The sequence below is a fragment of the Phalacrocorax aristotelis genome, chromosome 1 (assembly GCF_949628215.1).
Source record: "Phalacrocorax aristotelis chromosome 1, bGulAri2.1, whole genome shotgun sequence".
Lineage (NCBI taxonomy): Eukaryota > Metazoa > Chordata > Aves > Suliformes > Phalacrocoracidae > Phalacrocorax > Phalacrocorax aristotelis.
Genome location: NC_134276.1, coordinates 159,463,482 through 159,485,043, shown reverse-complemented (window position 1 = coordinate 159,485,043; position 21,562 = coordinate 159,463,482). Strand labels below are relative to the sequence as shown.

At 40.4% G+C, this 21,562-nt stretch overlaps 1 protein-coding gene across 4 annotated transcripts in view; it reads left to right on the top strand.

Moving 5' to 3' along the window:
• LARGE1 (LARGE xylosyl- and glucuronyltransferase 1) overlaps positions 1-21,562 on the top strand; it is a 291,443-nt gene that overhangs the window by 221,421 nt on the left and 48,460 nt on the right. For all 4 annotated transcript variants that reach the window (XM_075075849.1, XM_075075860.1, XM_075075870.1 and 1 more), the window contains one exon: positions 7,719-7,823. In XM_075075849.1, coding sequence (XP_074931950.1) covers positions 7,719-7,823 — 105 coding nt within the window. The remainder of the gene's footprint in view (positions 1-7,718; positions 7,824-21,562) is intronic.

Here is a 21,562-nt window from a genome sequence, read left to right as displayed (position 1 = left end):
ATCCTGTGTTTCTGAGGACAGGCAGGCTTCTGTTAGAGTGCACACACAAGATTTCATGTGCATATTTTACACCGGGTTCACGGTAAAATTTCTAAAAACTTTCTAGAGGGAAGTGCTGAGAACTTTTGTGCTAGAAATAGTTTTTGAGAGGTAACTCAGGGCATTTGTTGCATGAGAAGACAGAGTCTTCCAGGGATGAGAGAGGACATGGCAGTAGGAGAGAGGACATGGCAGTAGAAGAGAGGAGTGATTTTGGGAGCAGGAAGAAACATGAATTGATACAGACAGTGCAAGAATTGCACAGGGCATCAATAGTGTGGATGAAAAGCTTGAACTTGACAGTGATCTGAAGAGATGGATGAGAGATGTGGCAGGAGTAGTGAAAGATTTTAGAAGCCAGATATTTTGTATGAACTGGTGCAAGAACAGGGACTGGAAGGCCATAGAGAAGGGGTCAGTCACTCAGGCAAGACTTAACATGAAGTGCAACACATTCAGCAGCTATCAGTCAGCATAAGTACACTGATTTCACTGAAGTCATGCAGATTTGTAGCAGCTAAGGATGTAGCCTCACACATTTCAGAAAGGAAGGGTGTCTTATGCAGGTGTTTGAAAGATAAGAGAAAAAGAATCAGGAGAAGGCGAGAAGAGGGAAAGGACATTAATCCAAGTCATACAGAAAATAACCCAGCTTCATTGTATCACGATAGATTCTGCTGGTCTTGGCTCTGTTCATCAGACTCGACACTGGCCAGTTTAGAATTATTCCAGCATTCAGAATACATGCCTTTTCCCCACTTCCCTCCTGTCACCTTTTTATTCTCTATTTATGTGTCCCACTTTGGGAGCAGAACTCTGCAGTTCTGAGTCCTGCCGAGCTTGAATCTTAAATTCTTGTTGATTCCTTCTCCTATGCTTTCAGCTTACACTGAAGACATGCATTGCTTTGGCAGTATTTGGCTGTGGCTCCAGCGTTCATGTCTGTATTAAATTCCTAATGATCTAAGCCACGGCTGTTGAAGTAGTTAAAAGTAGTAAGACAGAGTTCTGCTCTGTTTTCCTTTAACAGCCTCCACAGTGTAGAAATTCCTTTTATGTTTTTAAAGGCTGAAAATTACTTTGCACTCGCTTTTCACTTTGGAGGTCCATACCAAATACAACTAAACCTTGCGAATGTAACAACCAGGAGAGCTGTGCTGAAAATGATCTCTCCTGTTATATCAGCTCACCCTCTGGCCATGGGTGATCAAAAGGTGGCACCTTGCCCCACCCCTTCCCACCCCTCTAATATGCCTTTTTGTTTTCCCTTTCCAGAAACAGCCTGATGTCTAGAGAACCACAGAAAGTGCGACTCACCCAAAGGGCCCATTGCTCTTACTGTGATTGCAGTGGAGTCATGTGAAAGTCACTGTAGTCTCCAAGACAAAAGGAAAAGAAAAAGGCTTCCACTAAAGAATATGTTGAAAATAATTGTAATAATTATAATTTTTTCCTACTACTGTTATTGGTTTTAATAACAAAATACCTCAAGGCAAGAGCTGAGGTTAGGGCCCTTTGTATGAAAGACTCTAGAGAAGATAGAGTTCTCCAAAATGGGAAAAAAATCTGGGCAGGATAGGAAAATATTGTTCACAGGCACCAAAATTGTACTGAGCACCAAACGAAAGTAGCAGATACCAGGCTCAGCATAAATAAAAGCTGATACTTTTTCAGATATGTCACGTGCCACAAGTCACTGGAAGCCGGAGGACCACTATTAAGAAGCAGCACCATACAGCTGCCCTGTTGTGCTCCATTACTTCACAGCTGCTACTCCCTGCTGCTGGAGCCACAATACTGTGCTGGATGGAGCTTCAGCCTGGCCCCATGCAGCTGCTGTTATGCTTTCAGGACAAACTAACACACAGTTATTACCTCAAAGCACTTATACTTGCAATATGTGAGACAGGCAAAATGGGAGAGGCATAAAAAGTTATCGTTATCCCCATTTTTATTAAGGGAGAATCAAGCAAGAGGCTGTTATGTGACTTGTCCAGTGTCACCCAAGAAATCAGTTTGTGAGCTAGGAGCTGAGATGAGATCTGGAGTCCCCTTCAATGCCTGAATTAGAGGATCATGCTTTCCCCTCCATTAGCCACCAAAAATCTATGAAGTGAAAACAGAATCAAAGGCATGGAATTGTCAGGCTCAGAAGTATCTGTTTTTCCATGGAAACCTCCTCCCAGCGACAGCTTAGCTTTTGCAAGGAGAGAAGCACTTCTCGTCATGCGAGAGCTGTCAGGGAGCTGTACAGCACAAAATGCTCTAGCTGTGCAGCTGCCTTCTGGAGAATTCTCGTCCCGCAGCCAGGCAGCATACAGCCCTGTTCCTGACAATCCAGCTGTAATTCTGCCTGCTCGATAATTTTTCACTGTGGTCATGCCAGAATCGTAGCCTTGTTTTCTGTTGTCTGGCTGTTAGTGGTGATGTATGAATAAGTAAGAAAGACAGCTTCATTTTCATAAGCTAACTTGTGCCTGGAGTAAGAGAGAGTGAGCTGAGTGCACTTAATCATAACTGCAGGGCCAGAGCAGAAAACAATGACAGAGCCTTTGCTGCTAGTGATAGTATTTTATTATAATAACTCTTAGGAAGAAGAAACAGACAGCTCAAAATGCTGTCAGATTCATTATGTTAGCCACCGTGTTCTCATCTCATAGAACACCGTCATGCATGCCTTTTACAAAAGGCCATGGTGGCAAGGAACTCTAGTCTTTCTCCTCAGAAAATCTGAATTCAGATTCCAGTATGACCAGAGGTGGAGTGAAGCTGGTGAAAGTTTCCACAGAAGTGCATGCGCCTTGCGGGGAAGGCGTGAAGAGCAGCAAAGGGACAGTGATGGGTGGGGGCTGATGGATGGTCAGAGAACTGTTGGCAAGGAGAGCGTTCATTGTGCCTACTCGACACCATGTGTTCCTCTGTCCAATGCTTCATTCCTATAACTTCATAATGCATTTGAAAAAGTAAATAACTAAATGAAATAACTGGTAATGCTCAGATACACTGGACATATTGTCACAATGATTCATTAATGTAACAAAATTTTAGTGAAAGTTTTGAGTGAAACATTTTTAGTTGTTCAAAAATTGAAGGGCAAAACTTATGATTTCATCTTGTTTGAACTTCCAGATACATAGAATAATATGGTATATATTATACATCCATATTATGTGTCACATTGTTTGATATTATTGAAAATGAGGATGGTTGTGTACTTAGATGTTGTTATTCTGGTATCTTCAGATCAAAATATTTGGGGAATTTTTTCCGGAGAATAACTCTGAGTTTCTTTTTTTATACTGATTCAGAATGAAAACATGTTTTGGAACCATCAATATTTGCTATGCAGCTGAAGTTCTGCTATTGTGACCACTTCTGCCCTATGTCAAGATCACAGAGACAATATGAAGGGAAATAAAAATATATTCTTCTTTAGCAGAGACAGCAAAGCTGTTGCAGGGCGGAGAAAACAGAAATACAACTAGAGAAGATACAAAACGTATCTTCATAACTTTCTCTAAGGTGGCTTGGGAGACAAGCCATCACATCTACCTACTAGGTTTTTAGACACCAGCAGGAGTTAAAACAGCCTGACAACTTGCATGTACTACCCTAGGACAGTATGTGCACAAGTGCGCGTTCCCAGGCCATTGCAAAAGCAAACCGAAGTGTGTTAGCTAACTCATTTTGCTTTGTATTTGTGACAAGCTGAAAGGACATGTAGCAGCAGTTATTCCAGCTCAGTTGATACACAGTAAGTCACATTATCTGATCCATGTATAAAAGCCCTAAAGCTGACATGATGCTAATTTCTGCCTTCATCCATGTCCTGTATCAAACCTCAAGGAATACTGGTGAGAGCAGGATATGTTCAGGTGTCTTCAGAAATAGAGGGGAAAAAGGGGAAGAAAATTATACAGCTGCAATAAATACGTGCAAACATAATTTCCTGCGCCTTTTCAGTTTATCTTAGCATGAAAATAATAACTGAGAAATAAGTATTTCAGGGGTGCATTGTCAGAACTGAGATTTTGGATGGTAGGTGGGAAAGGAAAACCATTAACAAGCAGCAAGTTTTGTTCTTTTTCTGTAGTTCATTAGTTTGAAGGCTGAACTCTGTGGCTTGTTGGGAAATGCATGGGGCTAAAATAATGAAAGCAGATTGATGCTCCATGGTAAGGAAGTTCAATATCTGCTTCTTGCAAATGGAATTCTAACATTTCTTTTGATGTTAGAAGTACTATCCTGAGAAGGATCTGTGGACTGCTGAGTTGTGAAATGCGCTGTTAAAATATGGGCAGGGTCACTGTCTTCCTACCAGCTGTGCCAATCCATTCCAGCCCGGCTGCACCTGCATTTTTTATTGGGCTTTTTTCTCATCCTTTACTAGCCATGGTAGTTTTTCACTTTGATTTATTCCACCTCATCTGTAAGGGAGTGATTATAAAGAACAGGCAGTTTTTCAGCACAGGATCAACAGCGTTTCTTTAAAGTGTGCCCTTCACCCTTTTTTGGCTAAGACTTGTTTCAACCAGTTGAGATCCTTTTCATATTTCCTCACTTGCTTCTGGCACCTCATGTGCTGTCTGGCGTGTTCCATGTGTCTCACAGGTTGAGAGATGCTACAGTTTATTTGTATGAACAAATCATTAGTTGCTTAGGATACATCTGCCCCTAACTTGTCACTTCTTTCATTCGCTTGTGCATTGCGCTCTGTTAATATTGCCAGTTTTCAGTAGCATCGATGGGGTGATAAATGTGTGCTGGATTTTACATGATCCTTTCTGCTCTCCCCCAGATTTTCCACCTTCTTAAAAATGAGTTATGGAGTATGATGTGAAAAATTAAATATATATTTTATATAATATATAATGGAAAAGCAGAGGCATCAATAGAAAATGAGATCTGGTGAGGACTAGCATGTTGTGATTAAGATAGAGTAGGATGATCCTGAACAGTGGTGTGGAGTGGATTTGTTAATCTCTCAAGGTTATTTCTATATTAATTTCAGCTCAATCCTTCATAGAATCACAGAATCATTAAGGTTGGAAAAGACCTCGAAGATCATCAAGTCCAACCGTCAACCCAACACCACCATGCCTCCTAAACCATGTCCCAAGGTGCCACGTCTACACATTTTTTGAACACCTCCAGGGATGGCAAATCCACCCCCTCCCTAGGCAGCCTGTTCCAATGCCTGACCACTCCTCCTCCAGTAAACAAATTTTTCCTAATATCCAATCTAAACCTCCCCTGATGCAACTTGAGGACATTTCCTCTCATCCTATCACTTGTTACCTGGGAGAAGAGACCAACACCCACCTCACTACAACCTCCTTTCACGTAGTTGTAGAGAGCGACAAGGTCTCCCCTCAGCCTCCTTTTCTCCAGGCTAAACAACCCCCGTGTTCCCTCAACCTCTCCTCATAAGACTTGTGCTCTAGAGCTTTCACCAGCTTCACTGCCCTCCTCTGGACACGATCCAGCACATCAATGTCCTTCTTGTACTGAGGAGCCCAAAACTGAAAACAGTATTTGAGGTGTGGCCTCACCAGTGCCGAGTACAGCGGGACAATCACTTCCCTACTGCTGCGGTCCACACTATTCCTCACATAAGCCAGGATGCTGTTGGTCTTCTTGGCCGCCCGGGCACACTGCTGGCTCATATTTAGCCGGCTGTCAAAAAGCACACCCAGGGCCTTTTCCAACAGGCAGCTTTCCAGCAACTCTTCCCCAAGCCTGTGGCATTGCGGTGGGTTGTTGTGACCCAAGTGCAAGACCTGGAACTTGGCTTTGTTAGATGTCATACAATTGACCTTGGCCCATTGATCCATCCTGTCCAGATCCCTCTGTAGAACCTTCCTACCCTGTAGCAGATCAACGCTCCCTCCCAACTTGGTGTCATCTGCAGACTTACTGAGGGTGCACTTAGTCCCTTCATCCAGATCACTGATAAAGATATTAAACCAGGTTGGCCCCAAAACTGAGCAATACGGAACACTGCTGGTGAATTTAGCTGCATTCACCACAACTCCCTGGGCTCAGCTATCCACCAAGGTTTCTACCCAGCCAAGAGCACACCTGTCTAAGCCATGAGCTGCCAGCTTCTCTAGGAGGATGCTGTGGGAGACAGTGTCAAAGGCTTTGCTCAAGTCCAGGTAGATAATATCCACAGCCTTTCCCTCATCGACTAGGCGAGTCATAGAAGGAGATCAGGTTGGTCAGGCAGGACCTGCCTCTCATGAACCCCTGCTGGCTGGACCTGATCACCTGGTTGTCTATCACATGTCTGGTGAGCACCCTTGAATACTTTCATAATGTTCTGATTTATTTGTTATATGCATTGGCCACTCACTGCTGCTCATGCTCTTTGAAACAGCATTGGACCAACATGTGGGTCTTACTGACATTCACTGAATTAGAAGTACCACAGGAGAGTATCTCAATCACCTGACCTATCGTAACACCTTCCTAGGCAATTATAAAATTGAATTAATCAGTTATGGAGTTCTGTCTTGGTTCTTAACCCAATCTTGTCTTGGGCCATACTGAAATTTTAGTAATACAGCTGTTGTCCTACATAGCGGCATGTAATGATCATTTAATGCTTTCAGTGCACTGCTGTGACCATACACCCGGTTTTATGAGCATAGCTGGGACTTGAAAATGTGCCTTCAGAGCATGATGCTTAATTGCTTTCTGAAAACGTTGAAAACGAATTTCCAATACCAGTCTCAGTGCCTTCACTGAGCAGGTCCATCTGTCAAAACACCATTCCCTTTCCTTTCTTTGACTAGATCCAGATGCAGTTTTCCCCTTCCTTCCATCCTCTGTCACCAGAGCATCATTTCAATCACTTCTCTTATTTACAATTTATACAGCACATTTCAGGATAGATAATTAAGTCCTTATCTATACAAACATTCACTTTCCAGTTGATTTTTAAGCAGTGCAAACCTTCTAGACACATTTGATTTAAAACATGTTTTATTCTAGCTGAAGCCAGCTGCTAATCAATGTAAGCTAAACCAAAATAAGCCCATCTAAAACTGAAATCATAATTTCTATTCAGCATTCCACACAGGCTTATCTAAATGACTTTTAAATTACTCTCTTAAATTAAAACAGTGCAACTTTCTTATGTAGGTAAACTCTCAGAATCCAATATTTTCCTGAGCAAAAGGGATTTCCTTTGTGACTGAGAAAAAAGTCCCTGAAACTAGTGGGAGGGGAGCATGGGAAGAGAAGAGTTTATTACACTAGAGCCTTGTTCTTCAATTATATTATCTCCATCAGAGTATGAACAGGTCTTCGTATTAGATGATCATTTTACCAACACTTGCTTCTCACTAGGAGGATTCTCCATCATTGTATTCCAAAATCAAGCAGCATTCAGATTTGTCTGGGTGATATATTTTTGTCAGCATTACAAAGGTTCCCACAGTGTTTAATTACTCGGACTAGCCAGGGGAGAAGGCAAGAAATGAGCCGTGCTGAGTTTGCTGTGCCAGGCTTGCTGTCGGTTACATACGCAGGCATATTCCAGATGCGTGAAAGGCAGGCAGCACCCAAACTTCTCTTCTCTTTCCACTGGCTGTCTCTCTCCAGATTTCGTGTTTGTTTTCCATTGATTGACAGTCTTTTGTCTCATTATCTTTTTGCAATTTGCTCATTTCCAGGCCAGCAGGTTCTTGGCTTGGTGGAGAATCAGAGTGATTGGTATCTGGGCAACCTTTGGAAGAATCACCGGCCCTGGCCAGCGCTTGGGAGGGGCTACAACACAGGTAGGCCCTGAGGATTTCCTTTTAATTTATGTTTGCATTGGGCATGCAATCAGTCTCCTGGTATAGAGAGTATGAGATGTGGTAACTTGCACCTCCCTTCTTAACCCACTGCGAAATTTGTCATTTAAAGCAGTAAAAATGATGCAGTGTGATGCATTTTGGAGTTTCTGGTCCTGTGCCGTTCTGAGGAATATATGTTCCTTCTCTAAATGGTCTTAAGAGAGATTGTGTGGTATACTTTGGGGAAGAGCAGAGCTTTTCAGCAGTCCAACACATCCTCAGCACATCTCCTACAAGATTTCTGTCCATGATGAAGCGTATGTAGGCCCAGCAAGAGGGAAAGAATAGGAATCAAGGCTCATTTTTGTAGAGAGGTAAATGGTATCAGAAAATGTCAGCCCAATAATGATATAACTCCTGCAGGGCAGCAACAGGGTCATAATTGTCCTAATAAAATGCAAACTACTGGCCATCAATTTCTGCTGCTGTGAGAAAGGAATAAAAGCACTAGATCAGAGAATTTACAGGAGACAGGTCTTCCACTGATTTGTGTTTGGTATGTGAGAAAACATACCAGGTGCATAAAGAACACACACGTACATCTAAATCATTTCAATGCAAGGCTTTACATGCTGATGCCGTGAGTTAGGTTCCCTCTCTATTTGTAATAAAAGGGCAGAACAGATGGTGAAGCCTCCATTTAGAAGAGATGAGTCCATTTAAATATCCCTGCACTATCAGGAAATTATTCACCATAGTAGTGGTTTTGCTTCGCAGAAATATATTAGATTGAATTAAACAGACTAACTAGAAATAGGATTGCACAAGTTCTGGTTGGGTCATCTGTGCTTCTATATTCCTTTGTATATTTAGGGGAATCACGCCAGTTTTTGTGAGTTTATGTTTCAGCCTCTGCAAAGCATCTCTGTTCTGTGAAAATGTTCAGAAGAATAGCCTAACAGAACACAGATAGATATGGATACAAGATTTTGGCAAAAGAGGTTTGTTTCCTGGTCCTCCACTTGCCAGAGCAGAATTGCACATGTAAAGGCTTGGGCTGCCTGCCCCTCCCTCCCTCCCACCCCCCCCAAAAGCATGAGACAGAACTAAGTTTCATGGGTTTATCCTGAAAACTAAAAGCTAAGCCATACACAACTAAACTTGTTGATATCAATTCTGTTCAGTGTTACACGACAAAGCAGTATCTTTTGTTCTACTGAGAGATGACCACCTTTTATAGTTACTTACCTTCTGCTGCATTTTTGCTTTTTCCTTTCTGCCATTTTAATGCTGGCAGAGAGAAATGCGTCACCACCACATAACATTAGAATAACCCAGAAGTGTACGGTGGGTAGTACCTAAAATGCAATTATGTAAATAAAATGCTGTAAAGCTTTAATTTATAATCTCTTAACTTACTGTTCCAAATGTTTTATAGGGATACCAAATGTCAGTATATCACAATATTCTTCCACTGAAAGCCAAAATAATTGAATGTCTACAGTCCTTCACATACATTGCATTTGTTAATTCTTGGACTGTCTTAATACATACCTACCAGGCCATGCATAATCCTGCCCATTATTTTAGTAATGCTTACAATTTCTTTCTTCAGACAGCTCACCTGCAGTTATAAAAAATTTCTTTTTTTTAAGAAAGAAAACCAGAAGGTAGATAATGAATGGAAGATTGACAAGTGATCGTAAGTGGAATGATGTTTTTTCAAGTATGTGGAACAAGAGGTCACTGAGTGGAACAGTGCATCCTCTGAGAAGTAGCAAACAATGTTATTGACAGAATCAGTATCATTTACTATAATTTTCTTAATTGAATTCATTGTTTGCCTTAGTAATCTAGCAGAGATTGGAGGTATAAATCTCTCAAGGAAGATGAAGTACTAAGTGAAACTGGAGCTTTTTTGATGTGTTCAGTAAATTAAAATAATTGACACTGAATGGAACACTGTGGCCAAGGAGAATTCAGAAGACTAAAGGCAGAGGGTGGCAGGAAGGAGAGGCAATATCTCTAAGCAAAACATTAATGAAAGACGGTGGGCCAGGAGAGGGAAGAGTCAGAAATTCCGGTGCTTAGAGTTGTACTTAGGAACAGAAAAGGGCCCCCAAAACCCTGGAACTTTAATGAGCTACCCAAAGCTGGATCGAGGGAAGCTCTCAGACAGATTTTGCTCTTGCTTTTGGGAGAGTGTTTACTACAGTCCTAGGATACAATTCTAAGAAAAGAGATTTTTATATAAGCCTCTTCAGCCAGATCCAACCCGGCAGATTTGATGCAGAAGCACCCCTCAAAGTCAAAGTTCTTCCACTGCTTCCTACCAATTTTTGAAGCAAATAATTTATCTTTCACTCCTACCTTTCTATGTCTGAGCCACTCTAGACAACATATAAGTTGGGGGAGTCCCAGAAGGCAGATACATTAAAGTCAAAGGTGTGTTTGTTCCTTCTCCACTAACTCTTTTTAAACCCAGTAAGCGTGTGTGTTCTCCTACTCCTGTGTGCCCAGGCCAAATCTCCTGACAGCCAATACAGATCTTCAAGGAAAGATTTTTTTTGGTCGTTTTTCATCCTCCTTCTTCATTTGCACAGGCAGATAATCCAAGTCATACTTTAGTCCATGATAATACTATCTTAGGAAAACCAGATCAAACTCAAAAGTCATTTCAGTGACAATTTAATTGGTGCCTAAAATGTTCTTAGTTAGAACCATTCTTTATTTGAGATAACATTCCCTTTCTCAAGCCATTTTAAACACAGTTCCTCCTGTACCACAAAGGTACCCAGGTTTCTTCTGTACCTCATTAGCTGAAACTCAGTAAGCTGCTTAATCAAACACTTTTTTTATATATTGTCCACTCCATTTTGCTTGTCTACGCTGAGATTAGCTCCTGCAGACTCCTCATACATTAGTTAAAGCACACTTTTCTCTCTGTATAATCTATATTGTCTTTCACTGACTGAACTGTGCTTTTGAAAGTATTGCCTGAGCTGCACTATGATTTTTCTCTTTACAGATGTTAAGCTGACAGCTCCAGAATTGCACTGTATGGTTTGATGTTCATTTCTGGAGTAACAGTCATCTTAGCCCTCAGAAAAATATCTTGTCAAAGAAATTCTAAACATGAAAGCTTTTAGAACTTTGTCTGCCTATGCTTTCCATCATGGTGGAGAATAGCTTTTAAAAGCAGTTTCTGGTGACTGTTATCATGAGTTCAGGCCACTTCCTCAGCTGGTGTGAATCACTCCTGGGTTCTCTGGCTATAGTGCAGCAGGGCCAACTCACAGCAGCAGAGAATGGACTCCATGCCTTTCAAATGGAGCTTTAGGATGGATCTGTGTCTGTAATTTGGGTGCCAGGGGGGCATTTGTAAAAACTTTGGGTCAGGTGATTTCAGACTTCCAGATGACAGAAGCCCATCCTGAGGATTTGAGGCTCATCTGAAATATACTGCCTCAGTGCAACTACTAGATACTGTAAGGAGGTGTCTCAACAGTTTGAGCTGAGGATTCGTACTCCCACGCTGAGAGATGTCATATTACCAGATTTGTGGATTGGGACCAGAAGGGAATGGCTAGCACCTAACGATTACCAGGCTACGTGTGCACCATGCCTTATTACTCCCATATTTGTAATGACTGGAAGAATGCTAGAATGAATCTCTTTATTGTTTCGCTGAAAAAAGGGACCTCTGAAAAATGAATTGGAAGTGGGAAGCATATGTTATGTCATTTTTTCCATAATATTTAACAATTGTGAAGAGTAAAGTCAAGCATAGGGCAGGCTGTTTATATGAAATTAGACTGGATCACATCCTGTGCTTCTTCATGATGATACTGTGCATCTTCACTGCAGAGAGCAAATGACTGGTAAAGCAGTGCAAAATGGGGTGGTGGTGGTCATGGAGCTCCCTGTGGTTCTGCTCCGGAAACTTGGTAACCACTTTCATCTGAGCTCCGTGGGCTTCTGCTTATGGCATTATGATAATGGCTCTGATGTTAAGAAATACTCAGCACTTTTAATTTAATCAGACATTTCTGTTCTTCAGAAATCCTCACAATTAATGCTTGAAATAGTTATTGTTGCCTAATTCTGGATAGATCTGTTACCAAAATGCATTGTTTCCCCCCAAAAGAGATAGAATTCCGTGACAGCCATCTGAATATAGCACTAATTTACAAACTGTATTCCATATATTCTGACTAAAACGAGTGGTTCCTTCAGAGAGATTTTTCCAAATTGTCTCAGTGAATGAAGAAGACAGAAAACTCATGATTTATAGAACCTTAATATACCCACCATCGGGGCCTGACTCACTTTAGCCATGCCCTCTTTCCCTAAAAGCCATTGCAATATTCCTGCCTCCCATTATGTAAAACATTAGTCATGTTTGGTACAGGAACTGCTATCATTAGGTTTGGTTGTAAGTGCAGGGGCCCTTGCAAACAGAAGGAAAATACATCTTCATGATAAAAGAAAAAGAAAAAAATAAAGTCAAGCACCAATGTCAAGGCAAATAGTAGCACTTTCTTCACTTACTCAGATTCACGCTGTATGAGTCTTTTGGATTAGATTATTCCTTCTTTAAGATATTGTGAGCTCATTCAGCAAATACTGTTATCAGTGCAAAGGGTACTGATACACATGTGCTTTATAACGCACAAAGATGCATTTGAAGTACAGGTATCATGCACGTTGTACAGGTAGTAGTTTAGGAAATGCCAACACATTGTTGCTTTTAGACTCAACAGGAAATGCCAGTCTGTTTGTGTCAATGGGGAGAAGCTAAAATGATAATTCTGCTTTTGATGACCACACCCCTATCTTTGTTGGCCATAATCTGTAGCTGGCACTTAAAAATAAGCTATCTTGAAGCTGACTACCCTCAAAGAATAGCTTCCTTTCCAGTCTTTCTCATACAGTTTCTAAAACATGTGATGTACTGAGAACTTGTTTACAGCACGCTTGACATTTCTGAAATGAGGGTCAATATGTATTTGATTTTTAAAATGATGCCTCTAGTTTGAGAGCCGTATCCATGTAGTAATGGCATTGCTGTGGCTGAATTAGTCTACTGTTCATTGCATTCTCTAAGATACATCCTCTGCTCCTTAGAAATTGAATCTATCAGACATTGCATTAACTGTCTTTTTTTTTTTTTAAACAACACCTGACTTCCTTTGAAACACTGAAAACTTTCATCTCGTAAGAAACCTGTGTTAAAAAACCAGTGGCATTCAGACAGACTATACCAGATTCTCGTTTTCATTGTATCAGAGTAAATAGAAAGTATTTCTTTTTAGTTTATTAAATTGTCCTAGTTTGAGTTTGTTTTACTGGTCTACCCTGACTTCATAATGTAAAGTTCTCTATGTATTGTACATAAATAGGGCATATATATGTAGTATTCCAGTCTAATGATTTAAAGAATCATTCTGAAGTGTGGTATTTTTAGCTTGATCAAGACAGTTCTTTATGTGAACATACATAGCTTGATGACTAATTATCTTGTCCAGCACTCTGAAATGCCCTCTCTTTACTGTAGAGGGACCATCATTAGCAGGTTAAATTTAGATGAAAGACGTGCACATTAAAGCTTAGTAGAGGCATCCAGGTGCCTAAACTGCTATTATATGACAGGAGAACCCCAGACAAATGTCTAGTAATAGTAAAACCAGGACTTTTTCTTCTGAAGTGCAAGTTCACTTTCCAGTTGCTCATTGTGCTTATAAAAGTGACTGTGTAAAGACAGTTCCTTTTTGTAGATACAGTAACAGAGGTTTTAGCCATAGTCCCAAAGCAAAGAAAGAGGCATCACAGCTGGACTCCATCTAACAGGTAGCCTGGTGCCTGTCATAGAAAGTAGCAGAGTAGCTAAGGTGTCTTTCTGCACCCTTGTGTAAAATCTGTCACCTCTAAGAGAGTGCCAGTAAAAAACAGTTGAATTTGTTCATAGTCAGGTCACTCTCTTAGGTGCTGTTTGCTACAGAAAACACTATGTTTTAATCATTTTTTGTTAGGGCAGACTAGGGTTAGTATAAACCTTTCCTCTTTAAAAAATTATCAAGAGACTTTTGAGAAAGAAGAACCTGCAAAATTGAGTGGCCACTGAGATCTCGGAAGCAACAGCTCTGTTCTTTCCTTTCCCCATTGTCTTTCTTCTGTCTCTACGTTCAGCTACATCCTGACTTTAATTGTTCCTGCTGTAGCTCCTCAACCCTCCCTTCTCCATGAGTCTTTGTTGAACTGAGCTCAGGGGAGGACAGGAGCACTGCAAAACCTTACGTATACAGATAGTTTCTACATTGTTGTTATCAAGGCCTTAGCAGAGATGGTGAAAAGAGAAGCTTTCCCAAATAGGATCACAGAATTATAGGCAATTTATGTCAGAAGGTTCTCCAGAGGTCTTCTGGTCCTCGTCTGACTGAAAGTCAACTCAGGTTGCTCAGGTGCTTTTCCAATTTAGTTTTTAGTATCTCCAAGAATACCTCTCAAGGCAGCCTGTGTCTGTATTTGGCTACGGTCTTAGTGAGAAAAGTAAAAAATAAAACTTCCACATACATAATCAGAATTTCCTTTGCTGCAGTTTGTGTCAGTTACCTTTCATTCTGTCTCTGTGCATCTCTTAGAAAAGTTTGGCTCCATGAAGTAGTTGTAGACAGCAATAAGTGTTCCCCTCAGCCTTCTCTTCCCCAGGCTGAACAATCCCAGTTCTCAGCTTCTTCTCTTACATGTTCTCCAGGCCTCTGACCATTACGGTTGCTCTGCACTGGACTTACTCCAGCATGTCAGTGTCTTTATTTGATGGAGGAATCCGAAACAGCACTTCAGGTGTGGTCTTAAAAGTGCTGAGTAAAGAGTGGTAGTCACTTCCCTTGATCTAAGGGGCTAATGTAGCCCAGGGTGTAGTTGTCCTTCTTTGCCGCAAGGTCACACTGCTGCCTTATGTTCAACTTGCTGTCCACCAAGCCCCCTAGGACTTTTTCTGAAAAGCTTCTGCCTTCTTGCCTTCTGCCTATACTGTCCGTTCAGCGATAGTCCCATGCAGGAATTTTCGTTGAACTTTATAAGCTTTCTCTTATCCCACTTGTCCAGACTGTCAAGGACCCTCTGAATAGTAGCTCTATCCCCAGGGTACTGGCCACAGCCCCCAATTTGGTGTCATGTGGGACGTTGCTGAGGATGCATTCTGTCTCATCCCCAGCTCATTAATCAGGATGTTAAACAGTATCAGCCCCAGTATCAACTCTTCTGGAACACTACTTGTAACTGGCCGCCATCTGAATGTTTTATTGCTGAACACAATCCTTTGAGCTTGGCAGTCCAACTTACTTCCCAGGCACCTTCTAGTCCTCCTGCCCAAACTAAGCCTCAGTTTGGCTATGAGCATGCTAAACAGCTCCACATGCATTTTCTGCTTACACAAATGCATCCCTGTATTTCTGTTGTGAACCTAATCCTGTCCCTCTGTTACTAGAAGAGAAATGGTCATGGAGGAAGGACTGACCCGCAGCTGACCTTTGGTGAAATCGTTGCATTAAAGGACATTCTGTTTCCTTTTTTAAAAAATGCTATGGTTAATTTTTAGGCCTGTTCATTCTGTGCTGCTTCTTTCCTTCCCCTAATCCATTTCTTAGAGTGTTCTATTCCTCCTGAATCTCATCCAGTCAATAAACTGCCCATTAAGGGGCGGGGGGAGGCAAAGTTGTCTGGTTGCTTCTGAATGCAAAATCCCAAACCTCTTTGTCATCCAACTATAAAGAAATACCTGAGGGGCTGTTAAGCCCACGAGGCACATTTCCTCCACTGTTGCTAGGGCATTGATTGATCACCAGACCAAGAAAAGCTGTGACTGGTTCTTACTCATTGTGCCTATCCCTGCAATTAGCCTTGTGGACAACTGTTAGTATTAGAAGCCAGCCAAAATAATCATCACCTGTGCAGGGTGCATTTTTCCTCTTCACGTAGTCCAAAGTGGAAACCTTGTAAAACTGTTGACATTTCAACCACTATTAAATATGATGTTTTTGAGAGGCTCAAAACAAAACCGAAAAAACCTACCACATAATTTAAAGCAATGTTCCCTGTTACCTTTCACTTTTTGCTGCTTTCTGGGGGAGAAAAAAACATAGATAAGCATCATGGATTAGGTCCAGATCTGATATAAATGCCTGACTCTTGAGTTAAATAGACCTAAACTGATTTACAGGAGCTGAGGATCAAGAAACAGATTTTTTTCTTTTAAAGATGGTTGATTCTTCGGCGGAGAGTCCAAGGTAGATTAGTTTTGGAAGACGTACTTGCATTCACTAGGGCAAATATTCAGCAAATTTCAGCAAACCTCCTCAGTTTTTATCCATGGAAACAAGCTTTTTGTGATGCCTTTTGCCAAACGTGCCTGCACAAGGAGGTTTAATGACTGGACCTCCTGCACAGTAACCCTGTACACTCTGTACTATTCTGTGGTTCCTGTTCAGGACAGCTCACCCGAAGTCCAGTTACTCTGGCTTGATGTAGAGTTGTGACACTCACTCGCACATCTGTGCTTTGAGGCACTGAGATGTAAAATTGTACTCTCAGAAAGAATGAAGAGATGCAGGAGAATCAGTCCAGGATGGATAATCAGAGGAACATAAGCTCTGGGTTTAATACGATTGTCAAAATACTTTGTGTGATCATTGGATGTATAAACAGGGACATTTCAAGTATGAGTACAGGAGATATTTTTCTTTTCTGTTGGGTGTAGGCTCTTTAATCCTGACATGCTGGATGTCTACACTGTCAGATAACTTAGCTCCGTAGTTGATTCTTCACTCTTGGCTCTCTGATCAACCACGGGGCACAGAAATCAGTTGGTACCCTGTTTTTCTCAGGAAGCAACCTGTCTTTTGTCAAGGAAAAAAAAAAATATTGTGTGTAATTTGTTGATAATTCACTCCAGGAAATATTTCTGGAAGGTAGTATGGGTAGGACTACACTCTGGCACCTCTTTCCAGTCCTTCAACACTGCATCAGAAGACTTCACACAGTAATATTCTCACATGCCCTGATGACATTCTCCAGTGCACACAACACAGACCATCGGTTCTATGCTAAAAACTCTCCAATCTATAAAATTGTTACATGGCTCCCTCATAATGTTGGACACTGAGAAATGCAAACAAAATAATTGTTATGTCTAAAAACCAAACACCAACTAGGCCCTCAGAGACAAGTACTATATAGTATTAATGTGACCAGCCTGCTCAGTAAAGAACTAGACCCTGAACAGTGTGTGTACAACCACTCCGTAGTCCTTGATCTGGGCACTAGGGATCACTTCTTGGAGTGGATGTATTTTAAAATGTAGATTTAGCTACTTGTCGAGGTCTGATCTCCACAGGTCAAAGATGAGTACTTATAAATTAAGAAAGTTCAAAGAAAATACAGGAAAATTTCCCATAAAGTTGGGAAAAATGGCTCCAGGAGGTTGTCTGGGACTGAGTCAAGGGACAGTTTGATCATAGCTTATTAGTACCTGCAGGAGAAGATAACATTTCTTAATAGAGGGTTTGCCAATTTAGCAAAGGTTCAGCAAGATCAAATGACTGCAAGTTCAAAGACATGTTCAAATTAGAAATAAGGGAAGTATCCTTCATCAGGATAATTATGCATTGGAATACCTTATCAAGTTTGTGATAGATTATCCATTATTGTAAATTTTTAAATCAAGACTGAATGTTTTTCTAGAAGTTATGCTCTAGTTAAAGCAAAATTTTATTTTGAAAAATCCTATGGCTTCTGTTATGCAAGAGCTAAAAATTTTCCTTTCTGACTGTCACTTAAATATGGATTTAATGGGGACTTTGTTTTCCTCTCAGTTGAAGTCACCTAAGCACCCAGGCAAATGAAATCACAGATAACCTGCCGTGTAAGGACTTATTGCATTTTTAGTATTGAAGAAAGGAAAAGTTCTTCAAAACTTCATAGAAATTTTCCACATTTCGCCCATGTTATTTTTCTTTTTAAGTCTCACATTTCAAAGTGCTTTATAATAAGATGTGTACCTGACCATCTTTTTGTTAGTGTCAACTTTTGGCACCTCCATCACGACTTCCAGATGTGTACAGAGATACACACCGAGTAGCTGTTGGGTGATCCTTGTGTATTGCAGTGATGTGAGACACATCTTTGAGACAGTTCTCCTCTGCTCCATTTAGATCGGTCATTGCCATTATGCTGCAGCAGAGAGAAGCTGGAACCTCCTTCCTCTCGGCCTTTGCTAGTCTGAAGTTAGATGTGTTATCTGAGGTTTATAACTTCTGGATTTCTTCTGAGCAAAAACGTTCCCAATCTTTTGAATTTCAAGAGAATTTAATGATTTGCTTCTTGTGGGTTTTTTTTCCCCTCTTGGAAGCCATCTCCCTAGTTCACCAACTAAGAAGACCCTGGAATATTTGCTTTCCACTGCCTTTAAAATGTAGTCTCTCTACCTTATATGCTAACAAGGGTCATGGAGTGCAAAGGCTGTAAGAAAACTGAGGAGCTTTTTAAAACCCATGTAAGGAGCTTTTTCACAGATAGTTTTCATCTCCTACAACTTTTTGCTCAGGGTTCAGGAAACACAGAGATTCAATAAAGGTTACTATCCTTACTGTCTTCCTTGACACCCAAAGCAAGTAAAGCAGCTGAGAAAAACTCTAGCTTACCTTTCTGGCTTTGATAATAGTTGTCTTTTTGCCAGCCATGTTGTTTTTAATTATAGGATTTAGGAAAACTTTATCAGCAATTTGGGCAGGAAAGTGTATGACTTCACACCGCTTGGGATCTATGTAAGAGAAGGCCAATTCCTCCAGTTCGAGAGACAGATTTTCTTCGCTGACCTCTGAGAGACCTACAGAATTGTTACTTCTCTTCACAAGACACTGAAAGATAGGAGGGGAGAGCATTACTTAGCAGAATGGTCTTTAACTAGGAGAATTTTTCCTCCGTAGACTTCCTGAAAGACTTATGGCTCATGACTCCTCTCCTGTAGACCTTTTAGACTCCTGAATCAAGGATATTTTTCTGTAGAAGCCTTTGGGGCTTAAAGAGAGTTGGAGAAATTCCCCCAGAAATGGAAGTCATTAAAGAGAAGATACAAAGCATATGTATCTTTTTTCAAATTGTTCAGGAAGAATAGCATCTAAACAACAGAGAAACAAGTACAAAACTATTAAATTCTGAGCTACAGTCAGTAGCTCTATAAGTTAGAATCATACTTGAGTATGTCCTTCATCTTAATTCTGCCTAAGGAGAATCAGCATACTTTGGAAGAGAGAACAAAGAAAATGAAAGTGTTCAAATTCATTAAATGGTCATCAGAAGTGTGAACAAAATGTTTATAATGCTTCAAGAGGAACCATGCTCCCAACAGAGTGACTGCACTACATTTCAAAATGCAGTCAATCACAGCTTCACTTTCAATCCAAGTGCAGAGGAAACAAGGACCGTTGCATCCTGTCACTGTGCCTGGATGGACACCCACTTTCCATTTCAAAACAGCTTCTCAGCCCTGTTCAGTTTTCTCAGAGGAAAATTCAAATGTAGAGTCATCATTTATTCTCAGTTAACACATTGTGCACCCCTGCAAGTTTTTATTAGATTTTTTTACATTGTGAATGGCTTTTTTGGGGAAAAAGCCTGATGCATGTAAGTTCATAGTTAAACGATGTATCAGGATACTCCAAAAATGTGTTAGAATGACAATCCTTTGGTCATACTGTGTTAAAAGCTATAGACATAAGCTGTGATTTTATTATACTAATAATACAGCTAGTCAGATTACAAGCAGCAGTTAAGAAAGATGGTCCATAAAATAGAAAAAAAATAAATGCAGTGATTTTCATCCACACAAAGACTTAAAACAAAGATTTAAAAATGCGTATAGTGGGTTTTGTGGAATTGCAGCTTTAATTCAATTTTTTAATCCCTAACAGCCATATACTTGTGTTTTTCTGTTTGCTTTTGATACTATGGGTGGAGAGCAGAGGCCACAGTCAGTGGTGTGGAGGTGTGGTGCAGTGGATTCCAAACGCAGTCTGCAGCAAAACTGGTCATTTGGGCCCTGATCCAGCAAAGGCATAGTTGCATTCCTAGCGTTACACACTGTGACCAATTCTGTTGATGTCAGGTACAATAAATTGGAATTAAAAGAAGATGCATAAGTATTTGCTAGAGTACTGAGCAGTCAGCACTGTCATGGTGCTTCTCCTGGGAAAGCAGAGCTACAGCCCCTTCCATAACACCTAAATATGAACTCAACTTTTTGGTGCCAAATCTGTGTCACAAAACATGGTAGCTTATTGTTGTTTGTACTGCCTTAAATCTCTGGGTCAGTTATTTATTGCAGCAAATCTCCATTATGTCAACCCTTTTAAACACTATTTCTTACAGCATCTAAGTCTCAGTGGTTTGGTGTGTGATCTTTGGTATGCTGGTTAGGTATTGTAAAATCCCAGTAAATTTTTTAAAACTCACTATTGCTTTATAACATATTCTGAAGAGTGTCTTGCCTGTCTTTCTCAGATATTGTAATGGTAACTACTCACTCTCCATCTAGATGGTTCTGTTATAGGCTTAGTTTCAAGAAAAATTTTTAAAAACCTGACAAGGATAGGCGCTGAGATGCTGCTCACATAATATGGCATTGCCTCAATAGCTCACAAAAGCATCCTGTTCCACCTGAAAGAAACAGGCATGGTAGTGCTTGCAGAAGATTATCTCTTAGTAGCTACATTTTTCCCCCACAGCACTGAGTATTTTTCCAGCCGCCTTAAAAGGACCATTGTAATAAATTGATTGAGTTTGAAAGCTTGTCCAGTTTCACTATAACTTCTGTAAGTGATTCTGTTCTATCTTAAAATGTTGTTTATTACTTCCAGCTCTGCTATATATTCCTCTCTGAATTTCAAGAAAAGGCATAGTCTGTGCTCCTGAAATAAGAGGTGAAGATTCTTGGTAGCATTCCAAGGGAAATTGCTGATGTTTCTGCAAACTTTCAATGTACCATTCAGAAAAATGAAATCAAATACTTTGTTCTGGAGCAGATTAACAAAAAAACACCAGACTATTTTGCTAAGATGGCTTGAAGCATCTACCAAAACCATTGTTTAGTCAAAACATTGGAAAGACAAAAACTTTTATCCATATTGAATCAAAAAATGGGAAAAGGACAAAAAAATCAGGTGACGACCAGTGTTTTGTTAGACCCAGAATACATCAGATCTTGTAACCATTTTCAATAAGATTTTTCATTTGAATCAATTCAGAAGTGAAAAATACTATTTCAGAATAAGTCAGTTTTTAAAATGTGCAAAAAAAAAATTTGCAGTATTTCCGAACTGAAATGTTTTAGTCAAAATATGTTAATTCAGATTTTTTTGCCCTGTTTTCTCCAATCTATTCACCAAATTCTTGTTTGTTTGCTTGTTTTGCTTTTGGGGATGGGGTTTTTTGTGTGTGTCCTGAAATGACATTTTTGAGAAACTCCTTTGTTTGTTTATTTGAGCAATTCAGAATCTGTCAGATTTTGGTACTTCGAGCACAGTCTCATCAAGCAGGGAGAGAAAATGCCATTCAAGTAAAAACTAGACTAGGACGTGTTCCACAGATTTAGTAATAATGCATTATTTTTCCAAGAGCTCTTTGAGATAGTTGCATCTCTGTATATGCCTGAACTATTTCCTCAGGATAAGGACAATAGGGTG